This window comes from Halyomorpha halys, unplaced genomic scaffold (genome assembly GCF_000696795.3).
Source record: "Halyomorpha halys isolate HHAL.00 unplaced genomic scaffold, Hhal_1.1 Scaffold1249.1, whole genome shotgun sequence".
NCBI lineage: Eukaryota > Metazoa > Arthropoda > Insecta > Hemiptera > Pentatomidae > Halyomorpha > Halyomorpha halys.
In genome coordinates this window covers 7,897-26,839 of record NW_027107002.1, presented here as the reverse complement: position 1 = coordinate 26,839, position 18,943 = coordinate 7,897, and the positions used below count along the sequence as shown (strand labels likewise).

Here is an 18,943-nt window from a genome sequence, read left to right as displayed (position 1 = left end):
TAAAAAAAAAATTTTGATTACAATTTAATTTTTTGTGTTATTTTTTACAATTTCAAGTTCTATCGGGCTTAAAAAAACACCCTATATATACACATGGAACAGCTGATCGGTACTCGGTCAGCTGACATTCACAGCTGACAGCCTGTAACTTACATGTATGTCCACATTTATCTCAAGTATTTTTCCTATTGTAATATTTGATAAGAAATTAGATGTTTCTATCTGTTTACCTATCTATATATTATGAAGAATCCTACCCTTCCTAAGGGTTAGAAGTGAGCGGAAGAAATGGAGAATTTTTATACCTGCGCAAAACTGGTCAAACTTAGAACTAAAAAAAGCCGTTACAGCAATGACTAAGTGTTATTTATAAAGAAAACGTTACGGGAGGGTGAAAATAAAAAATAGAAAAATTTTTTAGAAGAAGATAGCTTGTCAGAGGGTGATGACAAAAGAATTTGATTAATTTGAATTTGAATATCAATTTTCATTTTCTTTTCATATTTAAATTTTAAATTAATAATAACTAATATGTTCATACTTCTTTGCATTATATAACTTCAATTTTATTTCATTTCCTTAAGTAAGCTATTGTACCCGCTTTTTCAATTACCTATGTCTACATTTTATTTCCCGCTTCTCTCATCACTTAATTTTATTAATTCTATTTTGTAAAACTATTCATTGTATATGTAAAATTATTTTGTTAATACTTTCTTTTATATTTTTTATTTTTCTATACTTACTGTGGTTGTTAACTTGTTTTGTTTTTAGCCCTGAAGAAGGCTAGAAACTCTAGCCGAAACGTCGGCACATTAAAATAAGTTAGTCATACTTATTTGTGTTTCATTGACCGCACCCCCCCAACCATCTTCTCCTCATTTATCATCCACGGTCAACTATCTCTCATAATTATACTATATTTACTTCACTTCACCTCTGTTTTTTTTTTTACACCTTCCTCTTTATCATATTTATAACTAGTTCTAATGAGTACTTTTCTACAATTTATTAATCTAGATCTGTATTTAGAACTTTATCATATCTGGGCCCTGTTTCATAATGAAAGCTAATAGTTTTAGTTCAAAATACAAGTATAGAAACAATGTGTTAATTATATTAATACTTTTTTTTTTTTTTTTCAAAATAGGGAGTACTATTAGTGATATTATGATACTATTAGTGATTAGTACAAACTAATACTATTAGTCTTGTCGATTTAATTTAATACAATTACACTGATTTGTAAAATACTAACTTGTACTTTAGTACTGTTTAACTCCTGTAATATCACTAGTAGTCATCTCTATCATGAAAAAAATAAGTATTAGTATTATTACCACACTAGTTTCTATACTTGTACTATTAACTAATACTATTAGCTTTCATTATGAAACAGGGCCCTGGTTGTATTTATTAGTAACTAGTTTCTAGTCCACCTACACGTATACTTACTTATATTATTATTATTTCTTTTTTTTATATATTTTATAAACATAACAATTGTTTTGAAATATTTTTTATTTTAATATTTTATCAATTCTATAATGTTTGTATCTTGTTTTTTCATTTAGCTATGATGAAGCCCTGCAAAGTGAGGTGAAATGTTGGTTAATAATAAATAGTTTTCTTTTAATATTTTGATATCTTTAATGACTGCCACCTGTACTGTTTTTCTACAACCTTTTCTACTTTATATGGTCAACTATCTTCTTCCAATGATATTTACAATCAATTAATTTTTATTTGATAATTTAATTTATTTTTTATATCACATTGTAAACAATGCAAATTTAATACCAATTGATATTTTTAAAAAAATTATATTTTAAATCATTTGATTTAAAATCAGAAACCTGAAGACCATGATTAATTGACTTCTCTTTCATTTCAGCTCACCTTCTCCCAAACGACTCATCTGAATTATATCAATTCTGTTATGTATCCAAGATGCGAGTCGTAGGTGCTAGCACTCCGTTTACGTTTGAGGGTAGCGACATAATTGCAGTAGAGGATCCATCAGATCCAGGATTGCTTGTATTCAAGTCACGTGTAAGCCAGTTAAAAGATGAACTACATAAGGTATTGACTCAAATTTAGTTTATTAATATTTTTTATCATTTTGATGTGGCTTGTTTTTATTCATCTTTGCCTGGTTCTGTTTTCTGTATCAATTATTATGATTTTTACTATCATAAACAAGGCATATGGCGGACAGGACATAAACAACTTACCCAGGGGCCCCATCTAATACCCATTGTGATATTAAGACAATTTTTTTCTTTTGTTGTTTAACCTTAAGATAATTTTTGTAGTAGTTTTAAGTTTAGTTAAGTTCTTTTGCTTTAGTTTATGTTTGATTAGTTAGCTCTACACTTCATTGTGTGCAATTCCTAAAAATATGACAATATCAAAATTCGGCTGGTTTCTTTTATTTTCATTTCTATTCATGGTTGGGCTATAAAGGTTCCTTTTGAAACCTTACCTGCCATAAGAATATCAAACAAAATATTTGAGAAGTTTTTTATTAAAAATTATTTTTTCTTCCTTAAGAAGCCATGGAATCTAAAAGCTATTAATGTAGCTTAGAAGAGTAAAATATTTCAGCTTTCAAACAGTTGTATCATTAGATTTGGATACTATCCTAAATAGTTATGGATAGAGACCAGAATTTCATGCTGTAAAAAATTGAAAAACTTGCAGCAAAAACCCAAAATCTGCAAAATTTTGCAGTTAATACCTGAATCCTACAAAAATCAAAATTTAGTGCAATATAATAGAACTGAAATATGAAATATATAATAGAACATCCTTTTTATGATTCGAATATCTGTTGAAATTAGACTTAATTTAAAGTTATGGAACAAAATATGCATTTGCACTACAATCCGGTATCTAGTTATAAATATTTAAGTGAACACTAGACATCTTTAAAAAATATATATAATAAATCAAGTGATCCCAGGTCCTTAGTCTGTTACCCATTGTAGGTTAATAGTATAGATGCTACAAAATCCACAAATGCTAGTGCAATCTGTTTGTTGATAGCTATTACAGTTTAGTCACAATAGATTAAGTAATATTTATTCTATTTATGAACACTTATAAAATCGTTGTAAATACAATGTTCTTTTTTATTATCAGTGTCTAATAAATAACTTCATAAACATCCTGATCCCAATTCAAAGTTTAGCTGTTAGCTGTTAACATTGCACAAGTTTTTTAATTTAACTTATTAAAATTGATAGTGATGAGTAATTTATAATCATTAATATTTGATGCATGCCTGATAATTTAACAAATGTCAACGGTTCAAAAACACGTCAAACGTGTTCCAATATGCTCCTAGACTAAGTTATGTCTTCCATCTTATATGTCAAACATGGTTTAAATGAATCCAAACTTATAATTAATAAGCTAATAGCTGGCAAAAAGTGGACAAATGTCACAGATGGCTCTATCCTGTATAATCTTAGAGCCTTCAGTGCTCCTTTTTTTCTGCATAGTACTAGATTACATTATAAAAAATAAATAAATAAATTGTAGAACTTTAAATAAAGATTGAGGTGGCTTTAACTTTTTGACCGAGTTAATGCAAGATAACATTGACTTGTTTGGAACTACTAGAATTTAATAGAATTCAGATTTTATTTAAAAAATGAAACACTTATATATAACTTTTATCTTACACTCTTGAGTTATCGTTTAATAGTTTTGGGCTGGTAATTTAACTGTTCTTGAGGGAATCCAGTAGCTTGCAATGCTGTATACTACTGTAGGAATATATCATGATAAGCTATTGTTTTATTATTTGGTGTAAATGTGTTATTGATGATGGAAATCTAACATTCTAATTCTAAGCGTACATTTTTCTGGGTTCCAAGCTGACATTATGTAATAATGTATTGGTTCTTTGTTACATTTTGGCTTTAATGTAATATTTAATTTGTTATTCCCTGTTACTGTTTTTATACTTTCAGCTGTCTGAGGAGAAGATATATTATGCTAGTAAACACAGATTACTACATAATAATTTCATGAAGTTAAAATGTGAATTTGACCGGTTGGAACAAGAATTACTAGTTGAAAAAGAGACATCAAGACGTTTAGAAGAAGCTAATAACACCTTAAAGAATTTATTGGAGGTTTGACTTTTCATATATTTTTGCATTATTTTATTTTGATTTTTGTGAAGTTTACAGAACAGTTTCAATTAAAGATGGATTGTTATGTATCAATCAATGTATTAAAACCTTGTCGCTGTTACTGATAAATAACCTGTGTAATAAAATTGGAAAAACTAAGTTTTTTTTTATTTTTTAATCAGGGGAAATATATGATTACCGTTATAGCAGTTGACTTATGCTTTAGTAATATTTTTTCATTGACTTATATTTTTTCTTGTACCTTTCAGGAACATTTTTCTATCCTTAACTGAGTAATTCTTTCCTATTCTTACCAAGAAATGAGTCTTCCAACCAGTGTTATTTTCCACTTGCTCTTTTTTTTTTTGTGTTTTATTTTTATCTCTCAACTCGTAATTTTTAGATATTCAACATATAAAAGTCTTTAGATTTTCTTGTATTATTAATATTTATAAGAATAATACTTATAGTTTAACAATATCCCCATAATTGTATTTTAAAATACTGTTATATTTATTAGATGATAGTCTTAATTGGTAGTATAATAAAGTGAAAATATTACTTTTACTAATATTGATATTGGTTATGGGAAAAATTGATATTACTAGTGGGTTTAATGTTTTGCAAACCTTAAGTAGCCCATTGGAATCTTTTGCTTAGTTGTTTAGTCCTAGTGAGAATATATTGGTTTTTTTAATTAAATCACTGAGGAGGGTCAAGCTCTGGATGGAGGAGACCTTATGCACTTGGATTTTGCTAAGCCTATCGAGTCCAACATAGAGGCTCTATCATCTAGTGGTGGGGACAATGTTGGAGTGGCTGCTTCTTTACCAATATCATTGTGACTGTTGTTAAATATCCTATTGTCTTTAATTATTTTCTATGATAAGACTGATATTCCTTTAGAACCTTAATTGTTGGACCTAGATTATAGATATCAGGAAATCAGTCAAAGTGACTAAAAAAATACATACTAAGTTTAGATTTCTATTTTTATAAGCCAAATGTTTTGGCCCAAACGCAGGAGCCATTCTTGTAAAGGAGCCAGTCTTTAATTAATTAAAAGATACAAGTTTCTAGAGATGGATGTAAACAAAAAAAAAAGTAAGAAAGAATGGTAAGAATACTGGAAGTAAAAATAACAGCTTCAAATTTTAAAAATTACTATAGGATATCTAAAATTCGAGTGAAGCTCCCAAACCAATGATCCAATTATCCTGTTGGGATATTTTCAGATCTTTAAATAGGTGATGCCTGAATAAAGGTTCATAAATAAATAAAATGGCACTATTTAAAAATATATATATAAATAGTATAATTGATATACAGTAGAACCCCGTTTAGCTTTCTATCTGTGGGTAAAAAGAAAATAATATTTTTTAATTAGATATTTACGTGTTTAAATAAAATTAATTTCTATTTAGGAAGCGTGATCATCCCCACTCCTCTTGCCTTCCTCTTAGAGCTCCAAATCTTGACAGCTTGATCTATATATTTCCATGCATCTTTGAGATTTTTTCACTAAAACCATAGTGAAATAGTGGTTTTAAAGTTCCTAAATGATTTTAAAGAATATAATTTTTTTAATTTACTATAAACATGTATTTTTGTTTCTTTGGGTAAATTCTGATTTCCTGGTCAAAATCTTTCACTTACCAATTTAATAAATAATACAGATGATAAAATAATTTACCATTGTAATTACTACATTATTTTTCTCATATTAAGCAAGCAGAAATGGTGAACTATGAATCGAAGCTATCTAGTAAAATGTACAGGACTAATCAGACTGTAAGGCAATAAAAATACATATAGTAGTTATCTCCGTTACCATTGTTCCAATTCAGCTGAAATTTTCACAGATTCTGCTTCTTAGTTGCTTTGAATAAACTTAAAAAATACCGGGTATGTCCACTCACACAACTTTTCTGCTGCATTCTATTTAAACTATATGGGCTATTCATTTTGTCCAAATTTTGAAAATAAATAACTACCAAAATTTATTTTAAAAAAATGTATTATTATATTTCCTAATAACATAAATATAAAAAAAAATAATAATAACATAAAAAAATACACTAAAACTTAGTTCTGTTGGGTTCTCTAATGTTGAATAATTAATAATAATTTCATAGTGAAAGTCTCTGGAAGTTCACACTGGGAAATAGCCTGAGTTGACCCTGACCTTGTTTTTTTTTTAGTTTAACAGTATTTTTATCAATAAAATTTTTTTAAATTTTTCGTACGCCTCTCTAATTATAATTTTTTTTGGCAGATTTTGGACACTTGACTTCGATGATTAAGTCAGCACCTATGAGTCCATTTGGGGGATACGCCAAGGAAACCGTATGTGCTGTGCATGAAAGGCCACAAGGTTCCACTGTCAGTTCCCAGTTTACCAGTTTTGTTCTGAAAATGCTCAATCGCTTTCTGCTCATTTTTAGTTCCGTTCTCTATAGTTCGAGAATGAAATTGTTCATATACCAACAGGTGACCATTTGGATGAAGAGCGTCTCTTGCAAACAAACCCAAAATTAGGAGCAGTGAGTGCCAAATAATTTTCTGCAGCATTGCTTGTCATGTCGATGACTAGCTGAGAGCTTTTGGCTATTACCTGCTGCAAAACAAAACAATCTTTATCACAAGCGTTTTTTTGTACTTCATTCAGCTCAGTTATCTCACCGTATTTCGTGCAAAAATATAGCTTACAACTAATTTGGATTCCAAAAAACATGATGGAGGCCATTTCTGAAGTCATCCTTTAGTGAGTTCACATCTGTATTTTCGCAGTGGTGAATTATGGATGCTCTAGCTGCTGTCTGCTGTCTTTAATCTCTTAATAATATTGTTGCTAGATGTTTTTTAATTTACACTGATTCCTTCTGTATGGCAAACAGACACTTTGTATTGTTTTTTATTGCATGATAAGCACATTCAATTTTTTTTATTGCTCGGCCATATAAAACGGAGGTTTTTATTTTTAAAATACACACTGGAGACTCCATCTCTGACAAAGGTGTGGTACTCTACACCATGCAGCTCTCTGCTTGGTTGGAATGATTTTATGAGCATGTCCGTCTCCATCTTAGGGTTCAATTTTTGAAGCAATTCTCATTATCGGGATGGAAATTTCTGGCTTTCCGGTATTTGCACATGTTGCAGTATTTATTTCGGACTTTCAAGTCTAAAAGTTTTTTTGTTTTTGCTCCAATGATGCATGCAATACTGCTGTTGACCGTATAGTGATATCCATGACTGGTGGGACCAACCGCTGTCGATAATTGTTATAAAAGGTATACCAGTGTATGTGATATCCCCTATTGGGTGATACGTCACTTTCTGCTCTTCCTGCTTCACTCTTGCCTTCAAAAAAGCATATCCTGCTATCTCTGAAAAAACATAGCATATGCTAAAATGTACATCAGAGCATCGATCTATGCTAACAACAGGGACGGGTCCCAGGGTGCGTATCTTTAGGATTCCACAGACTACTCTTCGAAACAGAATGTTTTTTAAAATCAGAAGGCTAGCCATTTTGTGAACTTTCTATGAGCTTACTTCCATGAGAGAACTTTTACTCCATAGATGGGCCCAAATAAATGAAACTTCGGTGTCCTGTTACACGTATGGTCTATTGATTTGCTCCAATATGAGAAATCCTCAACAATAAAAATGAAACAGAATAATTAAATTTGTTACTTAGCTAAGCTTGGATCCACATTTCCTAAATGTTCCTAAATATCAAACAATTTGTCTTCCTATTGCAGGCTAATTACTGAAATCATTTATGATCTATAATCAATTATTTATATTCTTATTACATCAATTTAATTTCTATCAATTTTCTTATACAACTCACACCACAATACTAAAATATTATCAAAAACCTTAAGATATTTTTGGTAATAGTTCAGTCCTTAACCTGTCTAGCGATCATTTGGTTGACTGGACTGGTTAAGGTTTTGGCAGTAAGAAATCGAAGTTAAGCAATATTGAGATTGGCAAGTAAATGGATAGATGAATGCCTAATATAGATGACCAATTTAAAGAGAAACGACACTGCTTCTCTCCTCCCCCCATCTGTACATATATTAGAATTATTGCATAAAATGAAAACAGTTTAATCCTTTGATAATGGTATACTTCTTCAGTAGTAGATGAGAGTGTAGATTCTGTGGATGGTACACTACTATAGAAACTAGAGAAGTGATTAAAAAGCTGGGTCCTTTGGGAGATATACTACTAGAGCAATATTGTTCTCTCTATAGTGGTTGAGGATGGTATATTGCAGAGGCAGTTCAACCTCTGAAACATCTAGAGGTATTTTAGAGAGTTAGTAGTACCTTTTTTTAACTGCTATATGGAGGTATGGTTTCAAGTTAAAAAGCTTGAATGGCCTCAGATGTGCTGTAGTAAACATAAATAAACAGTTGAATTGTTTTTAACTTTCCATAACTCATCATACACTTGTAGATAAATTGTCTAATACAATTTTATCTGCATACCTTTAGTTGAAATTGTTATACTAAAAAAAAAATTAACTTCTTTCTTTTGTAAATCTTTATATATAGTTTTTATTTAAATTTGCCTCTAGAGGACAACTGTTTTATTAACTTAAAAAGAATAACTTCATAGTAAGTACATACAGTCCAATCTCTATAGTTCGACCAATGTGGTACCAACAAGTTGTCGGATTTTTCAAATATTCTGGATTACCGAGGCCTCTGTTCAAATAATGGAAAATAAGGAATCAAGGGCGAAATAATGTACAATTAATTTTGTTTTACTTATAATTATTTATTTATTGTTTAAAAACCATAATAACCATTATAATGTTTATTTAGTGTTACTCTACGATCAAGTTGTATCAGAAAAACGAGCTCCCTCCATTCTACTTGCCTCCATTATGATTGGAAAAATGTTTTTCTTTTAGTTGTCATGAGCTTGTCAGATTTACATTATATTTGTTTGCCACTATGGTTTATTTAATTAAAATTTAATGTATTTGATTGGTGAAGCATTCATTTATCCAGGAAGATGATTACATTTAGAATATTCTTAATTTAATAAAACATTAATGGATTTTTTTTTTTTTTTTTTAGAATGCTGATGACCAATCAGAAGTTTTAGATCCTGTTGAACCAGAATCTGAAGTTCTGGAACTGGATGTTCCCATGAGATTTAAAAGTGAAGAAGTAGACTCTATTTTTTGGAAATTTCTTTGTGATGTATGTTTATCTATATTGATTTATTTATGAAACCCATATTTACTGATTTTGAAAGTACATACATATTATATTCAAATATGTTCTTTTTAGAGTTAAAGGAAAATGTAAATTATTACTTTTAATGTATATATATATCGATTGAAAGTAATAATCTCGATGGCCAGGGCTCCCCGTTACAATTTCTTCATCAGAGCTCTTGTGATAATGGTATACACCGCAGGTAGAAACATTGGCAATCAATAGTTCAAAATTATTTTTTTCTTTTCGATCGCTGCCCTGACCATCTCCTTGAAATTCACATTTCCATGTGTCCTCTATATGTAATAAAAGATTGAAATTCCATCTTCTGCTGTACTTATTTTGACATTTTTAAAAATTTTCAATATAGAAGAAATTTTGACAGTTCTGAAAATAGATTTTAGTTTCTTTAAGATATCCATCATATACCATTCCTTTTCTTAACTTAAGAAGATATGGGAATTCTTTTTTAGAATTTATATTTCTCAGCCAGGAGGGTTGAACTTCAAGTGATTATTCACTTAGTCTGAGGTTTTTAGTTGTGTGAACCCTCACAGTTTGCACATTGTCACAAAATTTTGTTTTCATTCAAGGGTAAGTTGGTAAAAAGAGTACCAAAAAAAAAGGTGTACTTAAGTTATTTTTTAAAATTAATAGAAAGATGGTTAAAGGCTTTTGGAAAAAGAATGGAATCACTACTTTGTTATTAATATATGTTTTACAGGTGACAAAGTTTGTCATAAGGTTGTCCACTGCTTTTATTTTTTAACATATATTTTTGTTTTTGTTTATGGGTACCAATATTAGTTCTAATCGAGATAGGTAATCTGATTTTGTGATAAAATTTTGTAAGTGTCAGAAAAGTCGTCATTAGTTCTAAACTGTTTTGACTTGGATCATTTTCATAAACTGTGGCAATTGATAAATAGAATTGTTGGCATTTAAATTGAATGAAAGGGGCTAGAGTTGTAAGAGATTAGCTGAAGAAAATTAGATACATATTGCTTAGTGAATATTTTTGATTATATTTCACAAAAGAAGAAATGATTACAAAACGTTTTGACTTTTGTGGGAAAATGGAAGAGCTGTCTATATCTTAGAAAATAAAGGTTGTTAAGGTCTTAAGACCAAAATGAACCCCTAACAATTTGAATTGTAGTGAATGATATTGATTTAAAAAAAATATATTAGAACAAGCTTTCCTTTCTGAAGCTTAGTTTGGAAGGTATTCAGTAACTACTGAAATATAATATAAGGAGATTTGAAATGAATTTTAATTCTTAGGCTATTATGGTCAACTTGGTCTCTGCCTTAACGAATTCGATTTTCCTATTTGTGGTGGGTTAGGGTTTATTTGGGAATGGATAAAGGTGAAGAGAGATTAGTCGGTTCTTGAGTATAATTTGAATAAAATAATGGGTGAATTTGCAACAATGTTCTTGAGGGCAGGCCTTAAATTTTAGTTCCATAAAAATATGGAAGAATATATTACAAATATTCAAAATTTATGTATTACATTGTTCAAACTTTAGAATTATTTGTAATTGATTAGGTATTTTGAAGAGGAAGTTTTTTTTTTCCTTGTTTATATTATTTTTTTGTTATATTTGTTTCTGTCTATATTAAGAATTATTTTTTAAAGCAAATTTTTGTTTACTTAATTATAAACGTTGATATAATCTTGTTAATTTCATTTTACAGATCAAGGAAGTTGCAACTGATATTAATCTTTCAATGGAGTCTCAAGAGACTGGAGTAGTACAAATGTCTTACAAAGATTTTGTCTCATATGTTTTAGGTACATACTATATCTGCTGTATAGATTATTTTTGTATTTTAATAATTAAATCTAATAATAAAACCACAAAATATATAAAATAGCATTTGGAGTTTTAATGATAATTAATCAAATACTGTGGGAGTTAGATATTTTTAAGGTTTCCATTAAGTTTAGTTCTATATCGAAGATCGATTTTTTGCTTCAGCAAGAATATTTTTTGTTGATATCTGTAATGTATATCTATATTTTGACAGTACTATAACTGATCTATGTTTGCTCTTGTTAATTTAGCTGGTCATTAAATTAATGAAAAAATAATTTTATTCTGGAATAATTGTCCCCTAAGAATAAGTACATTGTTTACAAGGTTAATTTTCTGTCAGACATTTAAAAAGTTTCAGTATGCATGTTGAAATAGCATAAAAACCGTAAGTTAAATTATAATTTATAATAGTAATCAATAATGGCTGTATACATGATGCAGAGGTTAAGACCACATAACCAGTAGGTGAAGAAATATGTGTTGTTTAAAGAACTTAAAGGATGGATGAGGATTGAGGAGTGGAGATAGAAAGAGAATTCCAGATGGAGAATGCACGTATGACAAAGGATTTGCTAAAGGAGGCGGTTCTATGGAAGGGCATTTATAAATTGATTGGTTGAGATCTAGTGTTTAATGACTGGATGGCTAGTTGTAGAGTGAGGATATCAAGGATATAGGTCGGTTTTTTTTAATTTGATAAATGGGAAATATTCCAGCTAATGGGCCTCATGATCATTTTTGCCAACCCTTGATGGCTACCTACTGGTTAGTACCATGTACTAACTAGAGTAAGGGTATCAAGATTCATTTCTCGGTCATGTCAAGAAATACATATTAACCGCTCTTGATAGGATGCCCCATACTATTATGAACCAGGCACTCCTGGACCCATCTCCCAATATGATTAGGCTATTATGGTCTAATCTCTTCATCTATTTATAGAGTTGTTTGAAAGCAATCCATGATTTCAGATTTTCTTCTACCAAATGCTTTTTATTGTGTTTGAAGGTCTTTATTGTGTTGTCTTTATTGTTCAGGTGTAAACAGAAGAAAATATTACATAAGTTTTTGTGTATTTCTAGGCTATGTTAGGTGCAATGGGTTGTATGATTAATGGCACAGTTGATATTTATAGAATATTTAATGTAAGATTAACTAGATGTTTTATTTTGGATGATGGTTTTGTTGACAGTAAAAGGTGAATCTGTTATTGCGATTGTTGTAGATTAATCATCATATTTTTATTATTTGTTTAATTAATGTTGCTACATTATGAGGGGATTGTTTTATTACATTTATGAATATAGAGTCGTAGAGTTTAGATGTTTTATGTAGAAATTAAAGATGTGAGGGTATTGGCTTGACCTAAAATTAGAAAATGAAGAGTTAGTAGTTGACCATGGATATATATGTGTGAGATGGTTGGGGGTGCAGTCAGTGAAGAACATGAATCAGTAAAAACTTGTTTATTAGAGCCAACATTTTGGCTAGAATTTCAAGCCTTCATCAGGGCTAAGAACAAAAATAAGATAACAACCATTATGAATAAAAGAAAATACAAAATAATTAGAAAAAAATAAAATAAGAGCCGAAATAGACAGATAAATAGTGTTAAAAGAAAATGTATAGTCTTAAGTATTATATTATTATATATTATATTGGAGAGACATCCATAACCCTGGAAACTAGGATGAAGCAACAAATCTCAAACTGTAAAAAAGTTAAAAATATAAATTGCACTGTACTGGCTAACCACAGTATAATGTTAAAGATAAATTTAACTTCAAAAATTCCACAATAATTGAGATGACACAAAACACTAAAAGCAGAAGGTTTCTGGAAGCAATTCATATAACTAAAAATATTAAAGACACAGTAAACTATAAAACAGACACAAAATATTTAAATACTGGAAGATTATTGATTGACCGTGTGTAAAGATGAAAGGAATATGGTCCGGGTGCGGTAAAAAAACAAACAAACTCAAATAGTAGAAAATGAGATTTGATTTTTTGTTTTGACTGCCGTCAAAATAGCCCTGAAGAAGCACTGCAACATGGGGCGAAACGTTGGCTCATTAAAATAGTATATTTCTACTATTTGAGTTTTTTTTTTTTTACCGCACCCGGACCATATTCCTTTCAAAAATATTTAAATGTTGTATATCATATCCTTTACTCTACTCCCAATTGTAATTCCTCTTATATTAGTAAAACAAAAAGCATCCTAAAAGACTGCATCATGCAACATAAATCTATAACCTGAGTATTCCTGCCATAATTCTTCAGATTCAAAACTTTCAGAACACTCCTTATCTTTAAACCATTCCTTTAATTTTGATAAAACTTCTATTCTTACCACAGTCCACTGCCATGACTAAAGACTCATCTCTTAAAGCTTTTTTATCCAAAAGCCTTTTTACCTTCTTCGCAAAACAAAATTTATCCTTAGCATATTCCCAAATACTTAATTTATTAAAGCAGTTTTAATGTTCTAATTTTTTTTTACCCTACATTTTTATGCTCTTATATTTTTAAATTTATTGGTTGTCACCTTTTATGTTTCTTACTATTACCTACCTAAGTAATGTAAATTCTAAACGCTTTCTTGACTTCTAACTGTAAGCCGCTTCCATTATGTTCACCATATCTAATTATTGTCGTATTTACTGATTTCTCCTTTTGGCTTATATAACCTCACCAGTTCTCTTTAGAGTTCTAGAAACCTCCCCTACCTTGCCCTTCCCCCTGATCGTGGTCTACTTGGTCTCCCTCAACTGGGCCTCTTTGGAGGTCTCTGGTGAGGATCTAATCCTTTTCTCAGTGAATAGTCCAAGTCTTGCTGAGCTCCAGTCCCTATAACCGAAGTGCCCTGAGACCACACCACTGTCCTAGTTCTAACCTCTGCAGATAGTCGACGTCCAGCAGAGCTCTGTTCCTTGTTAGGATTTTTATAAACTAAACTAAATTTAAAATAAACTATTTTTAATTTTTTTTTTATTGTTAAAAACCAATTTCGATAAAAATTGTTGTTTGAAAAAGTAATTTATGTTACATGCTTATAAATTCTCAACATTTCATGTGAAAATTATATCTAAGTGGAATATAACAGTTCAACTAACAATAAATAATAATGATACAACCCTATAGGTACTTATTAATTTTATGAAGTGGTATTTTTGACCAGATCTGAGAACCTTGTAGTTAATGTAGTCTGCAAAAGTTAATAACATGAGCTTTGCACACTTGGTATAGCTAATTTAGGGCTTGGTGGCTAGGCTCATTGGATTTTTGGCTATATAAAAAAATTGTCATGGGCTTAATTTAGTTTTGAATCACAATTAAATATTGTTTTTGTGTTTATTTATCTCTTATCATATTAAAACTATTTAGTATTCATATTTTTTTTGTAAACAATTAATTTTCTTGATGTTTTCAGAAGTATTTACTAATGCCAAACTGAGATTTCAAATGAAAGAGATTGAAGATATCGATGAATCAAAATACTGCAAATGCTATTTTCAGCAAAAAGCTTCATGTTGCCCATCATTATGTTCTGAAGCATTATTTAAATATATATTAACCCAACCTTTGTACACATGCTTCAGTAATTTTTACCACTATTCTGAAGATGGTGGAAAGTACTGTGATGGAACTTTTGACCACAATTCTTTAACTAATTATGTTAAAGCCATAGTTCAAAATAAAATGATTGGCTCAATGAATGTAGCTTTTCCTGAAGGTGCTTCTGTTGAGGAAAATAGTGAGCCTGATTCAGAGATGAAAAATATAGTTTTAGAAACTAAAACTAAACTAAAGGCAGATGACATATTTCAAATCAGTGATCCAAGTTGTGATGTACTGAGTCAGATGAATGAAGAAAGGGAGAAGGTCAACAATGAATTGAAATTATCAAGAGAAAGGATTGCTTCTCTTAATAGTCGTGTTAATGTTTTAGAGTTAGAGCTAGTAGCTCAGCAGTCAAGTCACCTACTAAAATCCGAATCAGTGAATGAAAGGAGTGGTCAAATTTTTGTTCCCTCCTCATCTGTTAACACCCTAGATGTTGAAAGTATATTAGAATGTGTTCATAATGAATACATAGATCTAAAAGATAAATACAGAGAATTGTCTAAGAAGATCGCTAAAATGTATTCGCTTGAAGCCAAATGCAGTGCTCTAGAAGAGGAAAATGCGAAACTCATTGAATATTTTAAACAAGTTAAGGATCAGAACAAGGCATGTGACAGCTCATCCACTCATTTTTGTGATGAACTGGAAAAAATTATTGGTGAAAAAACTAAGGTTGAAAATAAACTGATTAGTTTACAGAAGGAATCCGTTGGAAAGATTAGCATTAATCTGGTACAACACAAGAATGAGGTAATCATTTAATTTTTCTTTTGATTTTTGTTGGTTTTTATTTTATGTATTAATTTTTTTTTAATGAATTTTGATTAACTAATCACAAGGGAGAGTGATGGTGTCTAAGTTATTTTTCATATTCACTTGATTATAAAATGTTTTCATTTATAAAATTGGAGCAATTTATTTAAATGTATATGTTGTTTTAACAATTGTAATAAATTCATTTGTTTTGTTTAGTATATATCTTATTTTAGGTTGGAATAAAATTTGATGTGACCAAATGAACATGGATTATAAACAGTTTATTCAGTATTTTTATTGTCTTATCATTTCATTAATTTTTTTATTTAGACAGATGGTTATGGATAAAAAACATATGTTTCTTTTCTTTACGGTCATAGTTCTCCATGAATTTATCATGTTCAGTATAGAGTAACCCACTGGTGGTGCATCCTTGATCAATCTGTGGGTCACTATACGTCTCTCTTTAAAATATGCTTCTGGTTATGATAGTTGTGGTCATGACATCTCTCATTGTTATCGTAGTACTATCACACTAGAATTTCCATGATAGTTGATAGAGCATGTAATGGCTTGACTGCCTGTAAGTCTCACCTATAAATATTTTGACAATAAAGTGTCACAGTCACTGTCATGGCAGTAATGTTGCACTAGGTCTGGAATGATAGTTAATAGTATAATGGGAGAAAATCTACTGTCATGTTAACTGCTACATGTATATACCTTGACAGTGAACTGTCATACCTTATTTACCTCATCACCTGTAATGACAAATGGGTGATAAAAAATTGTTCTTATATATTCTTGTGTTCTAATTATTGCTGAGATTGATTCTATTAGTATTTCTATTTACGTGATATTTAGAATGATATTGTTGCTTTTGATCATTTGTTCATCTTGTTAAAGCCGTCTCATAATTGACCATGTCTTTAGGAAAAAAAGCTTTAAAAAAAAAAGAACAAAACAAACACGCTGACTTGGATGATTAACATTTGTTTGCTAAGTTTACAATAGAAAACATATAATCAAATCATAATAATACCTTATTACAAAATCAATAAACATAAAATAAATTAATGGTGGATGAACTCTGATGAGTCAGAGGCGATAGGTTCTAAAAGTTTACTCTGAAAGGTCAGACGATGTTTTTTGAAATCCTCTGTTCTCAAGTTGGTGGGCCCACACGTCTATACAGGGCTTCAACAATTCTTGCAGAGAGGGTCTGGTGACGATTTGTGTCTATCTACACAAAGGCGACTGGGCGTCTGACCTAAGGCTGTAGATTGTTGTATTGTTGTGACAAAATAATCCCTATGATGTTATTTCATCATATGCAACACAAGTATAAATCTCTTTCTTTTAAAGCAAAAACAAACCTCTAACAAAGTACACTAAAATGAAATACTATGCCTATTAACAAAATATACTTACAAAATAGATTTACAAATTAATTATTAAATGTGGCGTTAACACCTCTTTTTCATTTTCTTTACAATTACATTATCACACAAGTATTTACGCATCTGTAAACAGCAATTCTGTATCATCTGTGTTTAAGAAAACTGGGAAATAGCCTAGCTGATTAGAGTGATAAAATGGTAGTGCATGAGCTAGACTTTTGGGTGTTATCTGGATGGATGACATCCAACTAGAGCGATCGTTTATACTCACCTTCAGAGTGTAAGTGAAAAAAGTCCCTTCTTCTTTACACTATATTGTTGCAGTGAGTCGCTCACATTCGCTTCTGGGCCAGAGTGACCTACTTGTGGATTGTTCTCTTCTTTTGCGGAAAAAAGTTTGTCTGGCCCCAGCAATTGATTTTGTCTGACCTAGCGGCAGAGATGTGTGTTAGAGTTTCCATACTGAATATGTTAAATATGGGTCCTGTTGTAAACCACTGTGTTTATATTGTGTTATTTATTGAGAGGAATTGGAATTAAGAATGCTATTTTTGATTTAATTAAAAAGCAAATACTTATTTATATAAACATTTATATTCCTTATTTATTAGCTATTTATTTTCTAATAATAATTTTTTTTTTTTATAGGAATGAGTCCACGATGTTGATTTGGAGCTACTATTTATTACCTTATACAATCTTTTGTTTCATGGTCCATACCTTTTTTTTTTGCATTATCCTTCATAAAATTATATTTTTAATTTAAAGACTTTTTCTTGAAATTAAAAAAAAAAACTAATTAATTATGTAAGTTTTGAATTTGATATTCAAATTGACTGAAAGTTTAGTGCTATTTAGAATTTAAATTTAATGTTAATATATTATATTTAACATGAATCATATTTTTATTAGTAGTATGTAATATCTTATGATATTTACTTTTGGAATTATCTATTGAGCATATAATATTGTAAATCTTGGTGTTTTATTTGCTAAATTGAACCTATTTTAGTTTTACGACATTAATTAATGACAGTATAATCTTTTGGACTTGTGTTATTAAAATAAATATAATTTACAATTCAATGTTACATTGTGCAATTTTATAAGGTTTCCAACTTAGTTGAAAAAGATTATTTTTTTTAAAAAAAAACAAAAACATATGTATAAAATATTTTGTACATATGTAAATATTTGTTGTATTTAATTTTGATTAAAGATTTTATTCTCGATCTTTATACTTTCCTGTTATTTAACCTCTCCCAATCAAATAAATATGTTCTGTTCACGGTCTTTGTAATTATAGAATATATTATTATAAGTTGAAGGAAATTTTTTGTTATTCTCACACACTGACTTTTATAGCCCTTTCAAATAGACATTTGTATTTAATATTAAACACGAACCAATTAATAATTATAACTAAACCAGAGTAATATCAGAAGTAACCAGAATAGGAATAGAAAAGGTACACATTTATAATAATTAATGATTAAAAGTGTTGTAGAGCAGCAATTATTTTAAGATTTGTTATCAGAATTTTCAATTATTTTAACTGTTTGCATGGAAAAAAAATCAAGACCAGATTGTTCTGATTTCTTCTTTTTTGCAATGATTTATTCGAAGGGTCTTTTTTAGTTTTATATTTCAAGTGAGTTTCTAAATCTTTTTCTGCGTAATTGGGTGGATCTGGATTTTTAATAACAACTTAATATTTAATCACTAGAATAGTATTATGATAGAGATGGTATTGTAACTTCATTGATATAAATTATAAGTCACTGAAACATTGAAAAACTATTCTGAAAAAAGTTGGTGGTGCCCTGTGTGCTTTTAGGTGATGACAAAGAAACTTGTATTACAAAATCAATTTAAAAAAGGATTCTATGTTAGTTGAGGCATGGAATGACATAAGAAACTACATGTTGCATAAATCATGTT

At 29.7% G+C, this 18,943-nt stretch overlaps 1 protein-coding gene across 1 annotated transcript in view; it reads left to right on the top strand.

Moving 5' to 3' along the window:
• The window catches only part of LOC106688987 (tax1-binding protein 1 homolog), a 38,563-nt gene extending 20,323 nt beyond the window's left edge, over positions 1-18,240 (top strand). Inside the window, exons 3-8 of the mRNA XM_014433718.3 lie at positions 1,895-2,082; positions 3,981-4,145; positions 9,248-9,373; positions 11,093-11,189; positions 14,653-15,596; positions 17,651-18,240. Coding sequence (XP_014289204.1) covers positions 1,895-2,082; positions 3,981-4,145; positions 9,248-9,373; positions 11,093-11,189; positions 14,653-15,596; positions 17,651-17,656 — 1,526 coding nt within the window. The 3' untranslated portion in view covers positions 17,657-18,240. The remainder of the gene's footprint in view (positions 1-1,894; positions 2,083-3,980; positions 4,146-9,247; positions 9,374-11,092; positions 11,190-14,652; positions 15,597-17,650) is intronic.
• Positions 18,241-18,943: the final 703 nt, after the last annotated feature.